Source organism: Helianthus annuus, chromosome 2, assembly GCF_002127325.2.
Source record: "Helianthus annuus cultivar XRQ/B chromosome 2, HanXRQr2.0-SUNRISE, whole genome shotgun sequence".
Classification (NCBI taxonomy): Eukaryota; Viridiplantae; Streptophyta; class Magnoliopsida; order Asterales; family Asteraceae; genus Helianthus; species Helianthus annuus.
The window spans coordinates 103,973,378-103,993,129 of NC_035434.2; the positions used below are offsets into that span (position 1 = coordinate 103,973,378).

General features: G+C 35.6%; 1 protein-coding gene across 1 annotated transcript; it reads left to right on the forward strand.

Moving 5' to 3' along the window:
• The first annotated feature begins 466 nt into the window (after nucleotides 1–466).
• Nucleotides 467–5,968, forward strand: LOC110917172 (probable ATP synthase 24 kDa subunit, mitochondrial). The gene is made up of 7 exons (XM_022161771.2): nucleotides 467–618; nucleotides 2,843–2,939; nucleotides 3,057–3,201; nucleotides 3,782–3,892; nucleotides 3,977–4,123; nucleotides 4,346–4,468; nucleotides 5,679–5,968. The coding sequence occupies exons 1-7, from the start codon at nucleotides 586–588 to the stop codon at nucleotides 5,740–5,742; spliced, it is 720 nt and encodes a 239-aa protein (XP_022017463.1). The 5' UTR covers nucleotides 467–585; the 3' UTR covers nucleotides 5,743–5,968.
• Nucleotides 5,969–19,752: the final 13,784 nt, after the last annotated feature.

Genomic DNA, 19,752 nt, shown 5'->3' on the forward strand with positions numbered 1-19,752 from the left:
AACATTTTGTGGCATAAGTACACATCATGTGGGGAACAATCGAGCTCAACTATCTCACTTCCATTAAAATCCAACACAAAAGGTTCAGGATAGTAAGGCAACTAGCATAGCATCATACTTGACAATACACATTATAACTTATAAGATGTGTCAGGTTGGCCAATTGACACTTTGATTTATTCAACTCGAACAGGACTCATATGCTTATTCGTGTAAAAGACATCAACCCTAATTCACACACACTTAAAATCGTGTTACCGGACACGACAAGTGTAACCCATTATCCAAAAATGTCAAACGAGTAGCAATCAAGTTGTTGGCATGCTTTATTAGATTGATGGGTTGTAAAACTATAGTTAAGCCCGAAATTCCTTCTCGTATCATAATAATAAAAAATTGAGTAATTATTAGTAAAATAGTAAATGTAAAAAAAAAAAAATAAAGAGATTCGATACGACAGCGTTCCAATCAGCAGCAGTCTCTTACATTGAAGCTTTTGCGTTACATCGCGTGTGAGCCCTAGAATTACCCCCAAGAGGAGCCGCTGCGTAACATTCTCCAAATCCGATCTTCAAAATCGCTCATATGGCTCGACTTCTATCGAGATCCGCTCGTCAGGCACTCATTTTTCCTTTAATTTATCAAATTCATTCTAAACGTTGATCGGTTTGTTATCGTATTACTCGTGATTTTTTATCAACGGTTTGGAAATGTACCTACTTGTTGGATTATTATTATAATTGATTGATTGATGTCATAGATTGGTTGCAGATTAGTTTTTGACTTTATAATCGTTAGATTAGGTTTAAGAGTTTTGGTGAAATGAGTTTAGATGATTGCGTAGCAAGTATGAAGCTTATTTGTTTTGGTGATTTTGATGAGTTGGTGTTACAATTGCAAACTAATTAGCATTGTTTTATGATGTCTGGTTTAGGGTTAAAAATTCATTTCTTTGTAGTTGATTTAGAAGTCAAAAAAATTGGTTTTAAAGGAATGGAAGTATGTATCTAGACATTGGTTCAACAATTAAGATTTTTTAGAAAAATTAAAGAGGCTAATGGATAGGAACCAGGATATTTAGATTGGTTTGGATATTATTTTCAATTGTTTGAACTTTGAAGAAACCCTTTCTTGGGTAAACCCAAGGTTTACAAAAACAGAAATGAGCTTCGAGGCGTTTTCCCGAGGTGGAATTGAAAAATAAATATAAAATTATATATCTTATAGAAATAACAATACTAACTAAATTCATCATCAAATACATCAAAACCACACATAAAAAAGACATAAATTGCTTGAAATTGACACAAAAGTCAAAAACATAAAAAACAAATATAAGAAACCCCTGAGGCACAGCCTTTTTAGCGCCTCAGCCTCTCTGAGGCGCACGTACACTAGAAACCCCATGAGGCGCGCCTTAGAATCGTTTTTACGGTGTAAACCAAGAGATTTGTATGTTGGATCAAATTAAATCCTAAAATATCATGTATACACTAATGTATATGAACTTTAACCTTATAGTAAACAAATAGAATTAGCTTACCTCACTTGAATAAATGCATTACTAGTTTGCTTCTTTCTGCACAAAATGACCTAATGCTGGTGATGGCAGTTTTCCAGTGCAGAAATGCCAGTTGACTTAAAAAATCTTCACTTGAGTTGTTGTTGGAGTATATCTTTGTTTGTCTATTGGACTGGTTATTAGACATAACTACATAAGTGTACAAATATTTATTATTATTTTTAATTTCAAGTTCTATAACTCATCATTAACAATCTGTTTCTTTCTCAAGATGTGTCACTCTAGCCTTAGATAAGAAGATTGTTATATTTCGAGACCATGTATACCAACATACGTCTATGTGGAGACTGGGTTTTAAAGCGCACCTGAGGCGCGCCTAGGTGCGTGGCGCATCAAGGCGCAAGCCTTGGCGCCTTAGGTAGCCCGAGGCGCACTTTTTACAAAAAGCCCCAAAAAAGCGCAAATTTTGGGGGTTTTTCTGGCCTGAGGCACGCGCCTCATGTACATAAGGTGTTTTTATGCTGTTTTCAAGCATCAAACTGTTGTACGATAGGGTTTTTGGCTTGTACTTGTAGGTAAAATCATATATAAACCTTATTTATAGCTATATTTTGGGTAAGTGATGCTAAAAACCTATGGAATATATATAAAAAAATATATAATCACTTTGCGCCTCGGGTACGAAAAGCCCACCGCTTTTGCGTTTTGCGCTTCGCTCTTCGGTTTTAGACCCCCTCGCTTTTTAAAACCAAGTGTGGAGATCAGTATATATTCTCATAACAAATTGGTCTTCCAGTTTTGCACTACACTACTACACTCAATGATTTGAGCTTATATACTAAGAACTCAATGGTTTAGATACAATAGCTTAACAATTAGTACTACACAACAAATTCATATGCCAGAGAGTTAATTGCCGTTTTCATCCCCGTGGTTTGTCCAATTATGCTAGTTCAGGCCAAATTTTAAATTTGTATCATTTCCGCCCCTGACATTTTTGAAACATGTCAGTGGTTTGTCCAGTTATTCTATTCAAACTTAGTTTTTTGAATGGAACTAGCATGTTTCAAGAATGTCAGGGACGAAAATGATATAAATTTGAAATTTGGCCTGAACTGGCATAATTGGACAAACTACAGGGACAGAAGTGGCAGTTAACTCTATGCCAGAATACCATATTTACATTTAATTTATTAGGCAATTTAAATGAATGATTGTGTGATATTTAACCTTCAAAGTTTGGATTGTGTTGCTGCATTATCAAGAATGTCCACAGCAGGTACTGGTGTGTATAACATATGGATTTTTGTCATTATGCAGTTATATGGCAGTCAATCTCTTTTGCAATCACAGCAGCATGCAGGCCCAATTCGTTTCTATGCCAAAGAAGCTGCTCCTGCAGCTCTTAAGGGTGATGGTGAGTTTAGAATCTTCAGATTCTGTATCGTAATTTATGTTACATGAAATTGATAACTTGTGAGTTTTACGCCTTTTCTGAAAATGCTCATGTTTAAACTTTCACACGCATCTGTAGAAATGTTGAAAGGTATTTTCCTTGATGTGAAGAAGAAATTTGAGACTGCAATCGGGGTTCTTCGCAAAGAGAAAATTACCATTGCTCCTGAAGATCCTGCAGCAGTTGAACAGTATGCTAAAGTCATGAAGACTGTAAGGGAAAAGTAAGTACTCAGTAGTAAAATGTTTCAGTTTTCATATAATTTTGTTCACTCCCATCTATGAAGCACGGGGACCCCATTTTACGTCGGGTACCCGTCCCGGGGACGTTTCCCAAACGTACCCGGAATTGGGGACTTCTACATATGCTCGGGGATGGCTCGGGCACTTCCAAAACAAAGTATTGGGAACGTTTCCTAAAATATTTAGGGTTTAAACTTTTTAACTTCCAAAATACGAATGGTCGCCCTTTTTAAATTACATATGCTCGGCCTTTTAACTTCCAACATTCACGTACATTGTATTATCAAGTATCAACAGTAGGAGTTTAATATATTTTTGGACTTTGTTTGATATATTTTCATTATTTGGACTTTGTTTAATATAATTTTATTTTTAATATTATTTTTTTTGCCGTACCTGTATCTTGTATTTTTGAATTTTGCTGTTCCCTGTACCCGTATCCGTGCTACATAGCTCAACATGTACATGTTTACGTATTGCATATTAATTTAGCAACATTATGTTTCCATTTATTTTTTGATTGACACGTTAATTTTTTAAATCTGTCTTTCATTTCTACAGGGCAGATCTGTTCTCAGAATCTCAGAGAATCCAATTCACCATCAAGCAACGAACTGATGGAATCCAGGATGCTCGATCTTATCTGCTGGCTTTGAAGGATATCCGTCTCAAGTATATCTACATCAATTGTTGTAATTCTTATAAAACATTTTGCTTTTGAGTGGACTATATATGAAATATAAATGATATTCACAGGAGAGGGCTTACGGATGAATTAGGTGCTGAGGGTATGATGATGGATGCACTTGAGAAAGTTGAGAAGGAGATTAAGAAGCCGCTTATGAGGAATGACAAGAAGGGGATGGCTCTCCTCACTGAAGAATTCAACAAGATTAACCAAAAGTACGCTTTTATTCTTAAGAAACATAAGATTTAATATATTAATGATTTTAATCTAGAATAATGTTTTAGTGATTTTTAATCAACGAGCACTCAATCTTTAATATGAATAACCTCAGAAATGTTCATGCATAATCACCCTGATATCTGGATGATGGTCCATTCTGTTTTGACCAGTCAATATTAGAGTTTTTTTTAACGCGTATTCATGGTGTTCATTTCAAGACTTGGCATAAGAAAGGAAGACTTGCCTAAATATGAAGAAGAATTGGAGAAGAAGATCGCCAAAGCACAACTGGAAGAGCTGAAGAAGGATGCCCTTGAGGCAATGGAAACACAAAAGAAAAGGTATGCTTTCTACTTCCATGAAAATTACAATATTTAAACGGGTCAAGTTATTCTACAAAGGCTTCTAATTGTAAGAAGGATTTATAGAGGGACAAGTGTCCAATAACCTAAAATTAAACCCACTACATCACCACCCAAGACCTAAACCCCCCCGGAAAAAACCTAAAAAAACGCTAAACACCCACCCCCCACCCCCTCGGCAATTTTTTTTTGGGGGTAGGTGAGGGTTTAGGTTTTTGTGTGGTGGTGGATGTATAAGTTTTTTTTTTTTTTTTTTTTTTTTTTTGTGGTGGGTTTTTTTAGGAGCCTTTGTACCCTTCTTACAATTAGGAGCCTTTGTATTTGATCCTAATCCATATTTAAACAGATACATTCTTATATTATCTTTTTCTTTCATTTGTTAAATGTCTATAAACACTCTCTAGTATAGAAAACAAGGGAATCTTATGGACCCACATTAGTAATGACAACTTTTAAACAATCGAAGCATCCAAACACTTATCTTGTACAACCTAAATGTATATTTTACTCCCGATTACCTGATATTCTGATTATCTTATATTACATAGCTTCGTTTTAAATGCGTACATCACGAGCACATAGTGCGCTCATCACATGATGCGGTGATAAGATCGTATCACGCGATGCGACTCCATGATGCTGTTGGTTGAACAAATCTGACTAGAAATGATGAGAATGTCTTATATATTAGTGTTTAAAGGTTAACAAGTTAAAATATTATACATAAATAATAAATAATATTAGTAACTTTTAATAATGAAAGCTTCGCACACGTGCGCTTCGCGTATCGGCTTTGGTTTTAAAACACAGCGCACATATTTTAAAAACCAAGTTACATAGATCAGTTTCAAAACACAAATCCAAACATCCCCTAAACCCAATTATCCTTTAGAAAAATAAGTTGGGTCAGCTTATATAATAGACTAATAGTTTTATTTTTGTATATATAACACTAGGTTAGAACCCCGTGTATTACATGGGTTGAATAAATGTATTTTATATACTAAATAATAATAAAATATATCTTTAAACACTAGGTTAGAACCCCGTGTATTTTATATATTATTATAGTTGTATATATTATAATATATCTTTTATGTAGTTATATTAAATAAAATTTGTCATATTCCTATGAATAATAGGCTTGTGAGCTAAACACACAGTGAGTTTATTTCAATAATTTTTGCAGGGAGGAATTCAACGACGAGGAAATGCCAGACGTGAAGTCTCTGGATATTAGAAACATGCTATGAGCTTCAATAATTAATCTGCTCGTCTTGAGGATTTCGACTTCATTGATATCCGGAGAAGTTTGATGATAAAGACGACAATGATACCTGTTTATGTATCGAATCAAGAGTCCATGAATAAATGTTTGATTTTTTGAAGTGAAGCTAAAAAATTCTCACTTGTTTCTTTCTGCACAACTCAACTCTTTCTCCTTTTTAAATAATTTTTGTAAGAAGTTTCTCATGATCACTTTCTTACTTTGTGTTATATAATAACTAGGTTAGTTCCCCGTGTGTTACACGGGTTGAACAATTTAAACTATATAATAAAACGAAAGAAAAAGAAGAATTACGTGTGGGGACATCGTATCCGTAGGAAAAAGCCAGTCCCGAAACTTCCTAAAATAAACAATCCTTTAGAAATAGCAAAAGAAACTGGTAAACAGCCGGAGATGGAAATTGAAGATAAGAAAGATTCTAGGCAAATGGAGATACAGTTTGAGGAATATTCTAAAGATATAGAAATGGAAGTAGGACAAGGTTCTAGACCAACTCAAATAGAAATTGGAGAGAGCTCCAATCAAAATTGTCAACGACCCTTACTCCTTCCTTCCGCAATTCGATCCAGAACCCCTACCTAATCCACCAATGAGCACTGAGAATATGGCTGAACTTCGCCATTTCGGTGAAGAGTTGATGGATGCAGGGAATAGAATCAGGGAGATAGGGGGACAGATTGCCTGGAAATATGATGAAAGGGAAATGCGTTTTTAGAACAACAAATGGTGAGGGATAGGAGGATGGTAAAACTATAGTTGTGTAATAGTAAATAGTGAAAGCAGTCTGTAACATAACTCCAAATAAAACTTTGTAAAATATCTGTGTGTAGTGATGCATACTATAACGGATATGAAATGGAATCGAGAAATCGATAATTTTGACTATACGTGTATTATAAATTGTCTGATTGTTTATGTATGATTACTATTTATCAAATACTAATAAAAATTATTATATATTATCAGATGGCAAATAGTGGTAATGAACCAGTAAATGAGGTTAATCAGTCGGAGCAACATCCAGGGGATCAATATATGACTAGACAAGATATTGAAAATATTGTTGCTCAAGGGATAGCCAATGCTATTCCAGCATTTGTTGCTGCTGTAAAAAGTCCAATCGAACCGCAACATATCATTCCTAGTAAACGTACTACTGAAGATAACTTCAGTAATAGTATAAACGGTGGCCATAATCATGTTAACCATGATAATAAATCCCAGCACACGCCGCTCCCTAAGAAACGGAAGGCTGCAACACCTGGTTGCACTTTCAAAGAATTCCTTACTTGTAAACCCACTGAATTTGCAGGCAATGAAGGGGCAACTACATCACTGCGTTGGTTAGAGAAAATCGAAGCAGTAATTGCAATAAGTAAGTGTGCCAAAGATGATCAGGTCATGTACGCATCAAATCTGTTTAAAGAAGGAGCACTCGAATGGTGGAACACTGTGTTACAAGCTAAAGGAAGAGATAGGGCTTATGCTATGACTTGGGAAGAATTTAAGAATCTCGTAGAAAGAAAATTCTGTCCTGAGTATGAAAAGGAACAAATGGCAAATAAGTTCCTAACTCATCGGATGTTAGGTGTGGATTGTCGTGGTTATACTTCGACATTCTTCGAATATGCTAAAGTGGTACCTAACCTGGCTTCGCCAGAACCGGTACTCATTTCTCGCTATATTTGGGGATTAATTAGTGAAATTCGAAATATCGTTAAGGCTGCGAGACCTCGCACTATTGACGATGCAGTAGAATTAGCTAACACCCTAACTGAGGAACTGATACGCACAAGGGATGAAGATAAGAAGAAGGAATTAGCTCAGAAAATTACCCAAGGATTTAGAGTGGGTAATAGTAGGAATTTCAAGAAAAGAGGAACAGGGCAATCCTCAACTTTGCCATTCTGCAAAATTTGCAAAAAGAATCATTTTGGAAAATGTAACAAACTTTGCAATTTTTGCAAAACGATAGGACATCGTGAAGAAAACTGCAGAAAGAAATCTATAATTTGTTACAATTGTGGAGAAGCCGGACATTTCAAAATAGAATGTCCTAAGTTAGCCAACCCAGTAGACAACAAACCCAAAGCGACCGAAGGAGCTACTAAGAAGAATGCCAGAGCATTCCAGCTAACCACTCAAGAAGCAGAGCTCATTCCGGATGTCATCGCCGGTACGTTTCTAGTTCACAACGTTTATGCAAAAGTATTATTTGACTCTGGTGCAAACCAAAGTTTTATAAATACTTCATTCTGTCAAGCTCTTAAGTTACCCTTAACTACCGTTAGGCAGATTTTTACAGTCGAAACCGCAGATGGGAATTTAGTAAAAATCAATCAAGTTTTGCAAAAAGTAGAAATAGAACTCTCAGGTCATAAATTTGCTGCAAACCTATTACCTATGAAATTAGCTGAATTTGATGTTGTGTTAGGAATGGATTGGTTAATAGCCAACCATGCTCAAATCATTTGTGATAGAAACTCTATAGAAATTCAATCACCTACTGGAAAAGTAATCATGATTACAGGAGATAAACCTCGAAAGCCGCTAAAGTTCATATCAGTAATGAAAGTTGCTAATTATGAACGGAAACAAGGAATAGTATATATGATTTCAGTAATCATTTGTACTAAAGGAAAAGAACTTAAGGAAATTCCTGTAGTCTCAGAATACCCAGATGTATTTCCGGAAGACTTACCTGGGTTACCACCAGATAGGGAGGTAGAATTTAGGATTCATCTAATTCCAGGAACTACACCGATAGCCAAGGCACCCTATCGATTAGCTCCTACCGAAATGCTAGAATTAAAGAAGCAATTAGATGAATTACTCAGCAAAGGATTTATACAACCTAGTTCATCCCCTTGGGGTGCACCAGTGTTGTTTGTGAAAAATAAAGATGGATCGATGAGAATGTGTATCGATTATAGAGAGTTGAATAAGGTTACAATTAAGAATCGATACCCATTACCTAGGATTGATCATCTTTTTGATCAATTACAAGGCGCTAAATATTTTTCTAAGATAGACTTGCGCTCCGGATATCATCAATTAAAGGTTCAAAAAGAAGACATACCTAAAACTGCTTTTAGAACTAGGTATGGACATTATGAGTTTACAGTCATGCCCTTTGGATTAACTAATGCACCTGCAGCATTTATGGACGTGATGAACAGGATCTGTAAACCATATTTGGATAAATTTGTAATTGTTTTCATAGACGATATACTTATTTATTCAAAAAGTCAGGTCGAACATTGTCAGCACTTGCATGCACTCTTAACTTTGTTAAGAAAAGAAAAGTTGTATGCCAAATTCTCGAAGTGTGAATTTTGGCTACAAGAAGTGCAATTCTTAGGACACATGGTGAATCATGAAGGAATTCACGTAGATCCTGCTAAGATAGAAGCAATTACCAATTGGAAGGTTCCGCAAACTGCAATGGAAATTAGAAGTTTTATAGGATTAGCTGGATATTATAGACGGTTTATTAAGGATTTTCCAAGATAGCTATACCATTAACTAAGCTAACCTGTAAAGCCACTAAGTTTGAGTGGGGACCTAAACAAGAAGAAGCCTTCAGAATCTTAAAACAGAAATTAACCAAAGCTCCAATCTTAGCCTTACCAGAAGGAACAGAAGATTTTGAGGTATATTGTGATGCTTCAAAATTAGGATACGGATGTGTGTTGATGCAACGCAAGAAGGTAATTGCGTATGCTTCCAGACAATTGAAAAAGCACGAAGAAAACTATACGACTCATGATTTAGAATTAGGAGCTATAGTTTTTGCCCTTAAGATATGGAGACATTATCTGTATGGAAGTAAGTTTACTGTTTATACAGATCATAAGAGTTTAAGGTATATATTTGGGCAAAAAGAGTTAAACATGAGGCAAAGAAGATGGATGGAAATCCTGAGTGATTACGACTGTGATATTCAATATCACGAAGGAAAGGCAAATGTAGTCGCAGACGCCTTAAGTCGTAAGTATCATGAAAAGCAAAGGCGAGTCCGTGCCCTTAGAATAAATCTACAAGTAGATTTAATGGAACAATTAAAGGAAATTCAGGAAACGGCAATCAAGGACGATGCCGAAGGAATGAAAGGTTACCTAAAAGAATTGGAACAAGGAAATGATGGAATTTGGAAATTCCACAAAAGCAGAATTTGGGTACCTAAACAGGGAAATTTAAGGTCAAGGATTTTAGACGAAGCTCATAAATCTAGGTATATTGTACATCCAGGAAACAATAAGATGTACCAAGATTTAAGAAAGAATTTCTGGTGGATAGGAATGAAGAAGGATATAGCCGAATACGTATCTAAGTGTTTAACCTGTTCACAAGTTAAAGCCGAACATCAGAAACCTTCAGGTCTGCTACAACAGTTAGAAATGCCTGTATGGAAATGGGAACTTATAACAATGGACTTTGTTACTAAGTTACCCAAACCCAGAAAAGGTAATGATGCCATTTGGGTAATCGTAGACCGATTAACCAAATCCGCTCATTTTCTACCAATGAAGGAAACCTTTAGCATGGAAAGGTTAGCCAAGTTGTACGTAGATAAAATAGTATCCTTACATGGAGTTCCACTCTCCATTGTATCGGATAGAGATAGTCGTTTCACTTCCCGTTTCTGGACAAGTTTCCAAGAATCAATGGGAACCCGACTCAATTTAAGTACTGCATATCATCCACAAACAGACGGACAAAGTGAAAGGACGATCCAAACCCTAGAAGACATGCTCCGAGCATGTGTAATTGACTTTGGTGGTAATTGGGATAACCATTTACCATTAATCGAATTCTCCTATAATAATAGTTATCATTCAAGCATCGAAGCCGCTCCATTCGAAGCACTGTATGGACGCAAATGCAGAACTCCCGTATGTTGGGCAGAAATAGGAGAAAGTCAATTATCAGGTCCAGAAATCGTGCAAGAAACCACTGACAAGATAACACAAATCAAGGAAAGATTAAAGACGGCTCGAGATCGCCAGAAAAGCTATGCAGACAATCGCCGCAAGCCACTCGAATTCCAGATAGGAGACAAAGTACTTTTGAAAGTATCTCCTTGGAAAGGAGTCGTACGATTTGGTAAGAAAGGAAAACTGAGTCCAAGATATGTTGGACCATTCCCAGTGATTCAACGAATCGGACCAGTTGCTTATCGCTTACAACTACCAGAAGAACTAGCTGGAGTACATGATGTATTTCATGTATCCAATCTTAAGAAATGTCTATCAGACGAATCCCTGGTAGTACCTCTTCAAGATGTGGAGGTAAATGAAAAGCTAAAATTCATAGAGAAACCTTTACAAATAGAAGATAAGAAAATTAAGTTTCTCAAACACAAGCGACTAGTACTGGTGAAAGTCAAATTGAATTCAAAGAGAGGACCAGAATATACTTGGGAACTGGAGTCAGAAATGAAGCGGAAATACCCTCATCTATTTCAATAAATCTCGAGGACGAGATTTTTCTTAAGGTGGGGAGGATGTAACAACTCTCATTAAAATTTATAATTAGAATGATAATTAGTCAATAAGGAAACCCTAATTGAGACACCCAATTAATTCCGCACTAACCCTAAAATTTTCGGAACAATCGGAATTAGGATCAGGGCCCCTAAAACTCGGGGGGGGGGGGGGTAAAAACCCTAGTTGATAATTATCAACTAAATTCGTTGTCACAGTAGAAACTGAATTTAAAAGTGAGTCAGCTAAGCTAGTCCCGCAACCAGCTAGCATAGGTAAATAGACTGCACCCTTTACGGACCGTAAAGGGAAAAGCCATACGGTCCGTAAGGGAGTCCCAAAATTCACTATAAATAGCCGACCTTGGGACTTGAATTTGGAAGTTAAAACGACGGCCAAACGCTTTCTGTACGTCGAGTTATCACACTTATATTACAATTAAACACACACACTGCACTCGAATCGCTGCCGCAAAACAGGGTAACTACTCGATCGCTATTACGATTCATTTTCCGAGATCAATATATCCAAAGAATGTTTAAGTGCCGCCCACATTGGGTTATACTTTGTCATTCGTCGTTAAATCGATGAATGTTTAAGTATTGCACTTTGTCGTTCATTATGAGAATTTGATTTCGTGAGTTATCGTGACTGCTGTATTGATCACTAACCCAGTTTTGTGTGCATTATTATTGAAATTAGGTTAACCAGGCTAAATCATATTCTATCCGTATTAAATCTGCAATGTGAGTCATTCTCTTTTTATCAACTGTTTTACATTACTCCAAATTATTTTCAGAATTATAATTACAGTGATTAAGTTGATGTAATCACCAAATTACAGCCAGTATGTGGGGTATTGTGCACATTACTACTGTTTTTATCACAATTAGGTGGGCGAACCTAAAATTAAGTGATACGTCATTCATTGGGGCAGCCAATGGTGATATGACCACTGTCACAGATCCGGTCGAGTGACAAATACTGTGGGTAGTTGGTTGATATCAGAAACATATGTAAAAGATCTTAACACTGTGAATTATAACAAATGTGTCGTTTTAAGTAAACTGAATGATTCACTCAGTATTTCCCCGCTGACAAAACCTTTTTCAAACATATTTCAGGTGATCTACTGTAATTCAGGAAAAGTGCCGGGGAGCATTTCAAGCTTAAGATAGTGGCTCAGTATAAAATAAAGAAATATGTTTTGAAATAAAGACTTATCAGAAAAATCTTATTATTGTAAATTATCAGGGTTTTAGCCCGAATTGTGAAATAAAATAATCGGGAAAAGTTTTTAGCTTTATAACGATCCTGATGTTAAAGAATTCCGCTGCTAAAATCACATAAATAAATATCACGGGATTTCTGTCCCGCGGCTCCTGAAACGGGTCAAACCGGGTCGGGGGCCGTGACAGAAGTGACCTTTCTCCCTGCATTTAAAACAAGTAACTTTAGATTTATCAAAACCTAAAGCTGAAAGATGAGCATCCAAAAAGTCATTTCTTCCTGTAATCATTTTGAACATTTCAGCTCTTCTCAGAACACTTGCTAAAAACCATTTTATATCCATAAGCTCCAATTCTTCTACATCAATCTAGTCGTAATCTTCCTTTGTTAGCATCGGATTACCAATTCTTCCAGCAATCAATCCTTCGTAAGATTCCAATGCAGTAACCAGCAATGCCATATGGCTTTTCACAACTTCTTCCGAAAAATTCTGTCCATTTTGAAGATGCAATGCCACATTACACTGAATCATATGTCCATTACCAACAGTTGCACTTTGAACACTTGAAGGATTAACATTTGAAAATTCACTAGTGTTGACTGAACTTTGACTGACTGATCCAGATGAATTTCCTGCACTAAACGCGGTTTGGATCTTTGGACTAGCTTCAACAATTTGAACATTTCCTTTGTAATACAGTTTGATATCTTGTTGATGACTTGAGCTGTTCATTCTGGCAATCTTCTGCTGTTCAAGATCCTGTGCCTCAAGCTTTTCAATAAACTGTCTGATTGACAATCTGCTAAACTCTCCAGAATTCTTTAAGATCATGAGATAAGTACCCCACTCTTTCTGCGGTAAAGCGTCAGCGATCTTTTCAACCCATTCTGCTGGAGTTTTAGTGATTTTCAGCTGAGACATGGTACACACAAGATGACAATATCTCTCAATGAGAGTCTTTGTAGTCTCACCCGGCATACTAATAAACAACTCAAACTCCTTTTTCAACAATGATGCTTTACTCTTGAGAATTTCTGTGCTTCCTTCGAATTTCTTCTTAAGTGCTTCCCAGATCGAAAACGCACTCCCATCATGCTGAAGCAAAATAAAGATGTCTTCTTTTACAGCTTGTTGCAGGAGACTAATCATCATTTTATCTCCTTTATAACTGTCTCTCTCTTGTTCTGTGAATTCTGAAATGATTTTATCAACTTTCAAAGCAGACAGTGGCCTAACATACTTTGTTTCAATACTTTCCCAAGCTCTTAGATGATTTGCCTGAACCCAATTCTCAAAACGATTATTCCATCCATGGTATTCCTCAATTCCCATAAGTTTCGGGGGTTTCTGCAAAGTTCCGGTTTCGTTTTCTAAGTTCATGTTTTGAGTAATGGCAGATGGAGTAGTCGAAGATGTAGCAAACGCATTATAGAACTCTTCTTCCATGATCCGGTAACACGTTTTTCAAAAACAACACCTTTCAAGCGAAATAAGACAATTCAAGCGGAATATGCACTCAAGCGAAATCACCAACAATCACTTTGGAGCGGAATCACAGGTGTACGTTCAAGCGGAATCAATTTCGAGCGGAATCTCAGATTTCGCTTGAACTTTCAAGCGAAATAGCAAACTTAAAGCGGAATCAGGTAAACTCAAGCGAAATCTTTGTTTTCGCTTGAATATCTCAAGCGGAATAATGATTTTTGAAGCAGAATCAGAAGATACTCGTACAAGCGGAATCACTATTTAGTCCATTTTTACCACTTTTTAGTCCGAATTTTACTCTGATTATTTCAAGGCTTTGTTAAAATGCAATTTCCTATATGTTGTGAAAATTTTAGACGATTTTGTCCGTTAAAACTTGTTCAATTGAAGAAAGAAGGTGTAGAAGCAAGAAAACACAATGAAATCCAGCTGAATTTTGCAGAACTCCTCCTCCCGAGCTCTGATACCACTTGTAGGATCGAGTACAGACCCGAACGAGTCGTTCAGAGGGGTTCTAATCTGTTTCAGAGGCGGAAACTAAGAAACAGATGTGGAAAACAACTTAATTCACTTTAATATGCCTTATATATTGACCAGGAACTGTTTACAATCAGACGACACTTCGGCAGCACCTCGGTACCGGAATTACACAACTGATCTAACTAATCTAGTACAAGACTCGATATAAGACGAAGTCGACAGATGTATGCACTAACAATTATAGAACTTTCAAACACTATTATGTATCATCTTAATATTACAATATGATGTTTCCAAATTACAGAACTTTGTTAATTCGGGGCTTTGTTCTCAAATAACACAACTTTCAAACACTATTATGTATCTCAGTAGATGTTAAACAAATTTTTGTTTCAATATTGCTTTTGTCTAGTGTAAACATTAAATAAATGATCTTTGTATCCTATTGTAGCTTTGAGTATGGATTCACAAGACCAATGTATGTACTACACCAACCTTCTTCATGGAAACTCTATTATAAGCCTTGAAGACTCTCCACCCTTACCCGCTAATCCAATTAGCGTCAAGAAATCAACAAGGGGTGTGAATTTCATCCTGGAAGAAGACAAGCTACTTGTCTCCGCCTGGCTTAATCATAGCCTTGATGCCATTCAAGGAACGAATCAGAAATACTCTCAGTTATGGGAAAAAATCTTTGAGTACTTTCAGCAACATAAAGAAACCACAACTGAGTGAACGATCAAGTCCTTATCAAATCGATGGTCTTGTATTCAAAAGGCCACAAATAGCTTTTGTTCATGCCTAGCTCAAGTTGAACGATTAAATCAAAGCGGCATGACTGAACAGGATAAGGTAAAATAATCCACACTCAACTTGTTTTTATACTATCTTATAATACTTTATTTTGTTCTTCTAACATGTATTTTATTTGTTTAAATGCAAGTTTGATAAGGCGAAAATTATGTACCAATCAGAAGAAAAGTGTATCTTTCTGTTCGAGCATTGTTGGAACCTATTAAAGGACCAACCTAAGTGGATTTTGCGGGATGCCGCAAAGCAAAGGAAGACGATGGTCCCACCCCCGACCCCAACCATAACCACAACCCCATCCCCAATGCAAAATGTCATTGAAGATGAAGTTGTCGAATTGGATCGACCAATGGGTAAGAAAGCTACTGTAAAAAAACGAAAGGCTGAAGGTAAGCAAACTGAGGGAATTATTCAACTCAGAAAGATGAAGTTTACACTTTTAGAGGAGGCACATGCTCAAGAGAAAGAGTATTTTCGCCTTAAGACCGAGAAGATGGAGTATGATAAGAAAGCGGAAGATGAAAGGTTGAGGTTACTGTTAGAAAAGTTGAGGATTGAAGCTGAGAAAACAGAACTTGCAAAGAAGGAATCGGACAAGCGGATTATGATGATGGATGTGAGCGATATGACAGAAATCCAACGACTGTATTTTGAAGAACTTCAAAGGAAAATCGTAATGAGGCGCGACCATGCCTGAGATAATCAGCTTTGAACCGAACACTAGCGCGTTTTTTGGGTGCTACATGGAAATATTACCATCTATATTTTGGTGTTACAAGGAAGTATTACTACAGATATTTTGTAGCGTATTTTGCTGAAATAAACACGCCGTTTCTGTTGTTATTGTTCTTTTTAAGTTTGCATCTAGTTTAAAAGAAAAATATAATGAGACAAAATAGTAAGTGGTTAAGATTGTAAATGAAAGAAAGAGAAAGAATTAATAAAAAAAAAGAATATAGAGTTAAATATAAAGGATAGGATGTAGAGGGTTTTTTTAAAATGAAAGGTAAATTTTAAAAAGTAGTAATTTTTAGTTAGAATATAGGGTTAAAGATGATGGAGTGGATGTGAATGCTCTAATGTTTTAGCAATAATATGAATATCTTATTGTACTTAACGTCCCAAACCATTTCCACTTGGAAGATTGATATCCAATATCATTTTCCACTTCAAGATTTAATATTCCGATTATGTTTATCATCCCATTGGGATTTCACATCCCAGTTAACTTCACCACTTGTTGATTCCTTTTCTAAATCCTATGTAGTTTTGTTATATTCTGCTCACAGTGCATATATAGCCCCACCTCAAATATCACAACACGTTTTGGATGCATTGGAAGTGAGATGAGAACTCAACATTTAAGCATGCTCGAGTGAGAATAGTGTTAGGATGGGTGACCCCTAAGAAGTCTTCAATTGGGTAACAAAAAACAAACATGTGAGCTCCAAGTGGGCAATACAGACATTATTAGTTGGTATGAGAGAATGAATGTTGCAAATGGTATTAGAGGCAATCCTGTTGTCACACCCTGACTTTTGCGGAAGCGTATGATGTGTGACTTGTTCAACAATATTGCATTCAATTATAATAAACAACTATATGATTAAAACATGATGTTCATCCATTCAAGTTTAAAATGTTACAACACGAGTCATTAAGTTTCAACCAACATATCCTCAAGTTATGTTACAAATCAAAAGTGGATGACATCAAAACTTGAAATTTATGTCTTGAAAACAACACCAGCGCCCAAGATCCATCTTGTTTCCTGAAATACATGTAATTTTGAAAACATCAACAAAAGTTGAGCGAGTTCATGTGTTTCTGTATGAGTTCTAATAATCTTGTCAACATCTGTAAGTATGCCTTTTGTAAACCGGTATGAAAGCGTCTATGAACAGATCATTAATGTGTAGCTAAGACATTAATATGTGTGGTATGTAGGAAGTGCTCAAACCTCGCGAATTTCCTCTGGGCCATCCGGCGGGAATGACATAGTCACCACATATGGCCACACAAGTACCCATGGGTGGGGCTCGCTACACCCAAATAGATCTACCACTCATGCCCCTCGGTCTATACTAGATTAATTGCACTTAGGAGAGATACTACATCATCCACTTGATCTAACAGTTCATTTCTTAGCTATATCATACCATTGAAACATTTGAGACATTTGAAACATGTATCTCACCCCCGAGAGTTATAAAACTGAAAACATATAAAAGAAAAGGGGGACATGAACTCACACCCACCAAAATCATCCCGCTCGATTTTTCATCTTTTCTCATAAACCCAAATTCCCCCTAATCCTCAAAACCTACATTGAGCATCTTTTCTCATAAGCCCTCTAACACCCCTCTCTCTATCTCGCTCTCAAACATTCCAGCAATAAGCATTGTTCATCGACTTCAAAGATTAGATCTTTGTGACCTACAACTTCATATTCGGCCTGGGAGCTGCTTAAACGGTGGCTGCTTAAGCGGTAAGCACACTACTAGAAAATGAGGCTAATGCAACTTTTTAGATGCAACCTTTTTAAATTATGTTGCATTTGACTCTAATGCAACTTGGTATTACATAAAGGTTGCATTAAAAGATTTAATGCAACCTTTTACATAAAAGAGTTGCATAATTTATTGAAATTGCAACTTTTTTCATGAAAGGTTGCATTTTTAAAACTTAAATGCAACTCTTAATTACAAAAGTTGTGTAATTAAATGAAAATGATATATATATATATATATATATATAAAGTTTTGATTTGTAATTACAATCTTTTTAAATATAACTAAATAGTAATCTAATAGAAATATATTGTTTAGTTTTATTGTTCAGGGGATATTTAACTAATATTATTTCAAAGGTAGTTATCATTCGCATGCTTGTTATCTCTCTTTTTTATACATATATAATTTTTCTTTCTATTTATTGATAACACTTATAATAAAAGTAAATTTAAAAAATTTCATAACACTTAACATATTTCAGTTTATTAAAAATAAATATTACATTTAAAACATATTTTAGTTTATTAAAAACTGAAATCATATTTTCATTATATTAATCCAAAAATTGTTTATTAAAAAGTAAAAACATCTTTTCATTATATTAATCCAAAAATTTTAGTTCCCTCCAAACTTTTTGAATTTCCTCAAAAAAAATTTAAGTTCTCACTTCAATTCCCTCCACTTTTATCCTTCCCCAAATACTGATTGTATCCTTTTCTCCTCACGAACCCTAATCGAAGTCAGTCAACCACTCCCAAAAGTTATGTTCGTCATCGACCTAACACCACCGTTCATCAACCCTATTCATCTTTGATTCTTTCACCCACAGGGCAACACACGGCAACCGACGATTCTTTATATTTGTTCATCTTCAATCTAAAACCCATTCCACGCATTCATGGAGGTAAAAGGTGCGTTTTTTGAAGGTGTTTGGATGTATTCGATTTGTTTTTGATAACCAGAATATAATTTGTTTTTTAAATAAGTAAACTCGTGTGTCTCTAAGTTATGTCATCTTTCTTGACCACGTAAATTGTTCCCGTTGTGATTACTTGAAGCTAAAATTGACTTGAAATCTACTTTTTATGCTATTAAGTCTCTAAGATTTTAAAGGATTGCGCACACAACCTGTTTGATTAAATGCTAAATAGAATTAAAAGAATTTTTGCTTTAATTTGAGTGAAGCTTTTGATTTAGGTTCGTCGTCTGATCGTTCATTTTTTAAAATTCTATTTCGATAGCCCTATATATGCTGAAGCATATTGTACCATTAATGCTCCTTTGGTGTTTGCTATTTTGACCACTTTGTTTTTGTTTTCAGAAATCTTTTCAAGTTTCATTATTTAAATATTTTTTAAAATTCTATTTCGATAGCCCTATATATGCTGAAGCATATTGTACCATTAATGCTCCTTTGGTGTTTGCTATTTTGACCACTTTGTTTTTGTTTTCAGAAATCTTTTCAAGTTTCATTATTTGACAGTGTGATGATCTCATATAAGGTTTAAGTTTTATAAGCATAGTTGTTAGCATCCTATGTGCTTGCTTACTAGTTAGCTGCAATAATTATTTACGCTAGTCTTTTCTTAAACTTCTAGCTCCTCACATACTTCCTATATTAAAAATGTAAGTGTTTCTTGTTATAAAGCTATATATTCCCTTTTGGTTGTTTTCATTTTAGCCCATTTAGGAGTCAATGGAGTGACATGCAATCCTTGGGTTAGTGCATAACTATCCTTTCTACTTTTGCGCATGCAATGACTATTTATTTTTAGTGCTTTTCAGATTGGCGAGGATTGAATTAGATGCCTTTACCCTTGCTAGTTTATAGCAAACAAAATGCTTGTCATTCTAAACCTTTTTTAAGAAGGGTGCTTGATAAAACTGGTAATCTCATGATGACATGATTCAATGATAGGTTTGTAAGACAAATAATGATAAATAAACATTGAACATTTTTCAAGAAATAT

Bases quoted from the DNA above. Each gene is read 5' to 3' on its own strand.
- LOC110917172 (XM_022161771.2), top strand. From the start codon at position 586: ATGGCTCGACTTCTATCGAGATCCGCTCGTCAG. The intron at 619-2,842 runs GCACTCATTTTT...GTCATTATGCAG, and splicing joins TATCGAGATCCGCTCGTCAG to TTATATGGCAGTCAATCTCT. The intron at 4,469-5,678 runs GTATGCTTTCTA...TAATTTTTGCAG, and splicing joins ATGGAAACACAAAAGAAAAG to GGAGGAATTCAACGACGAGG.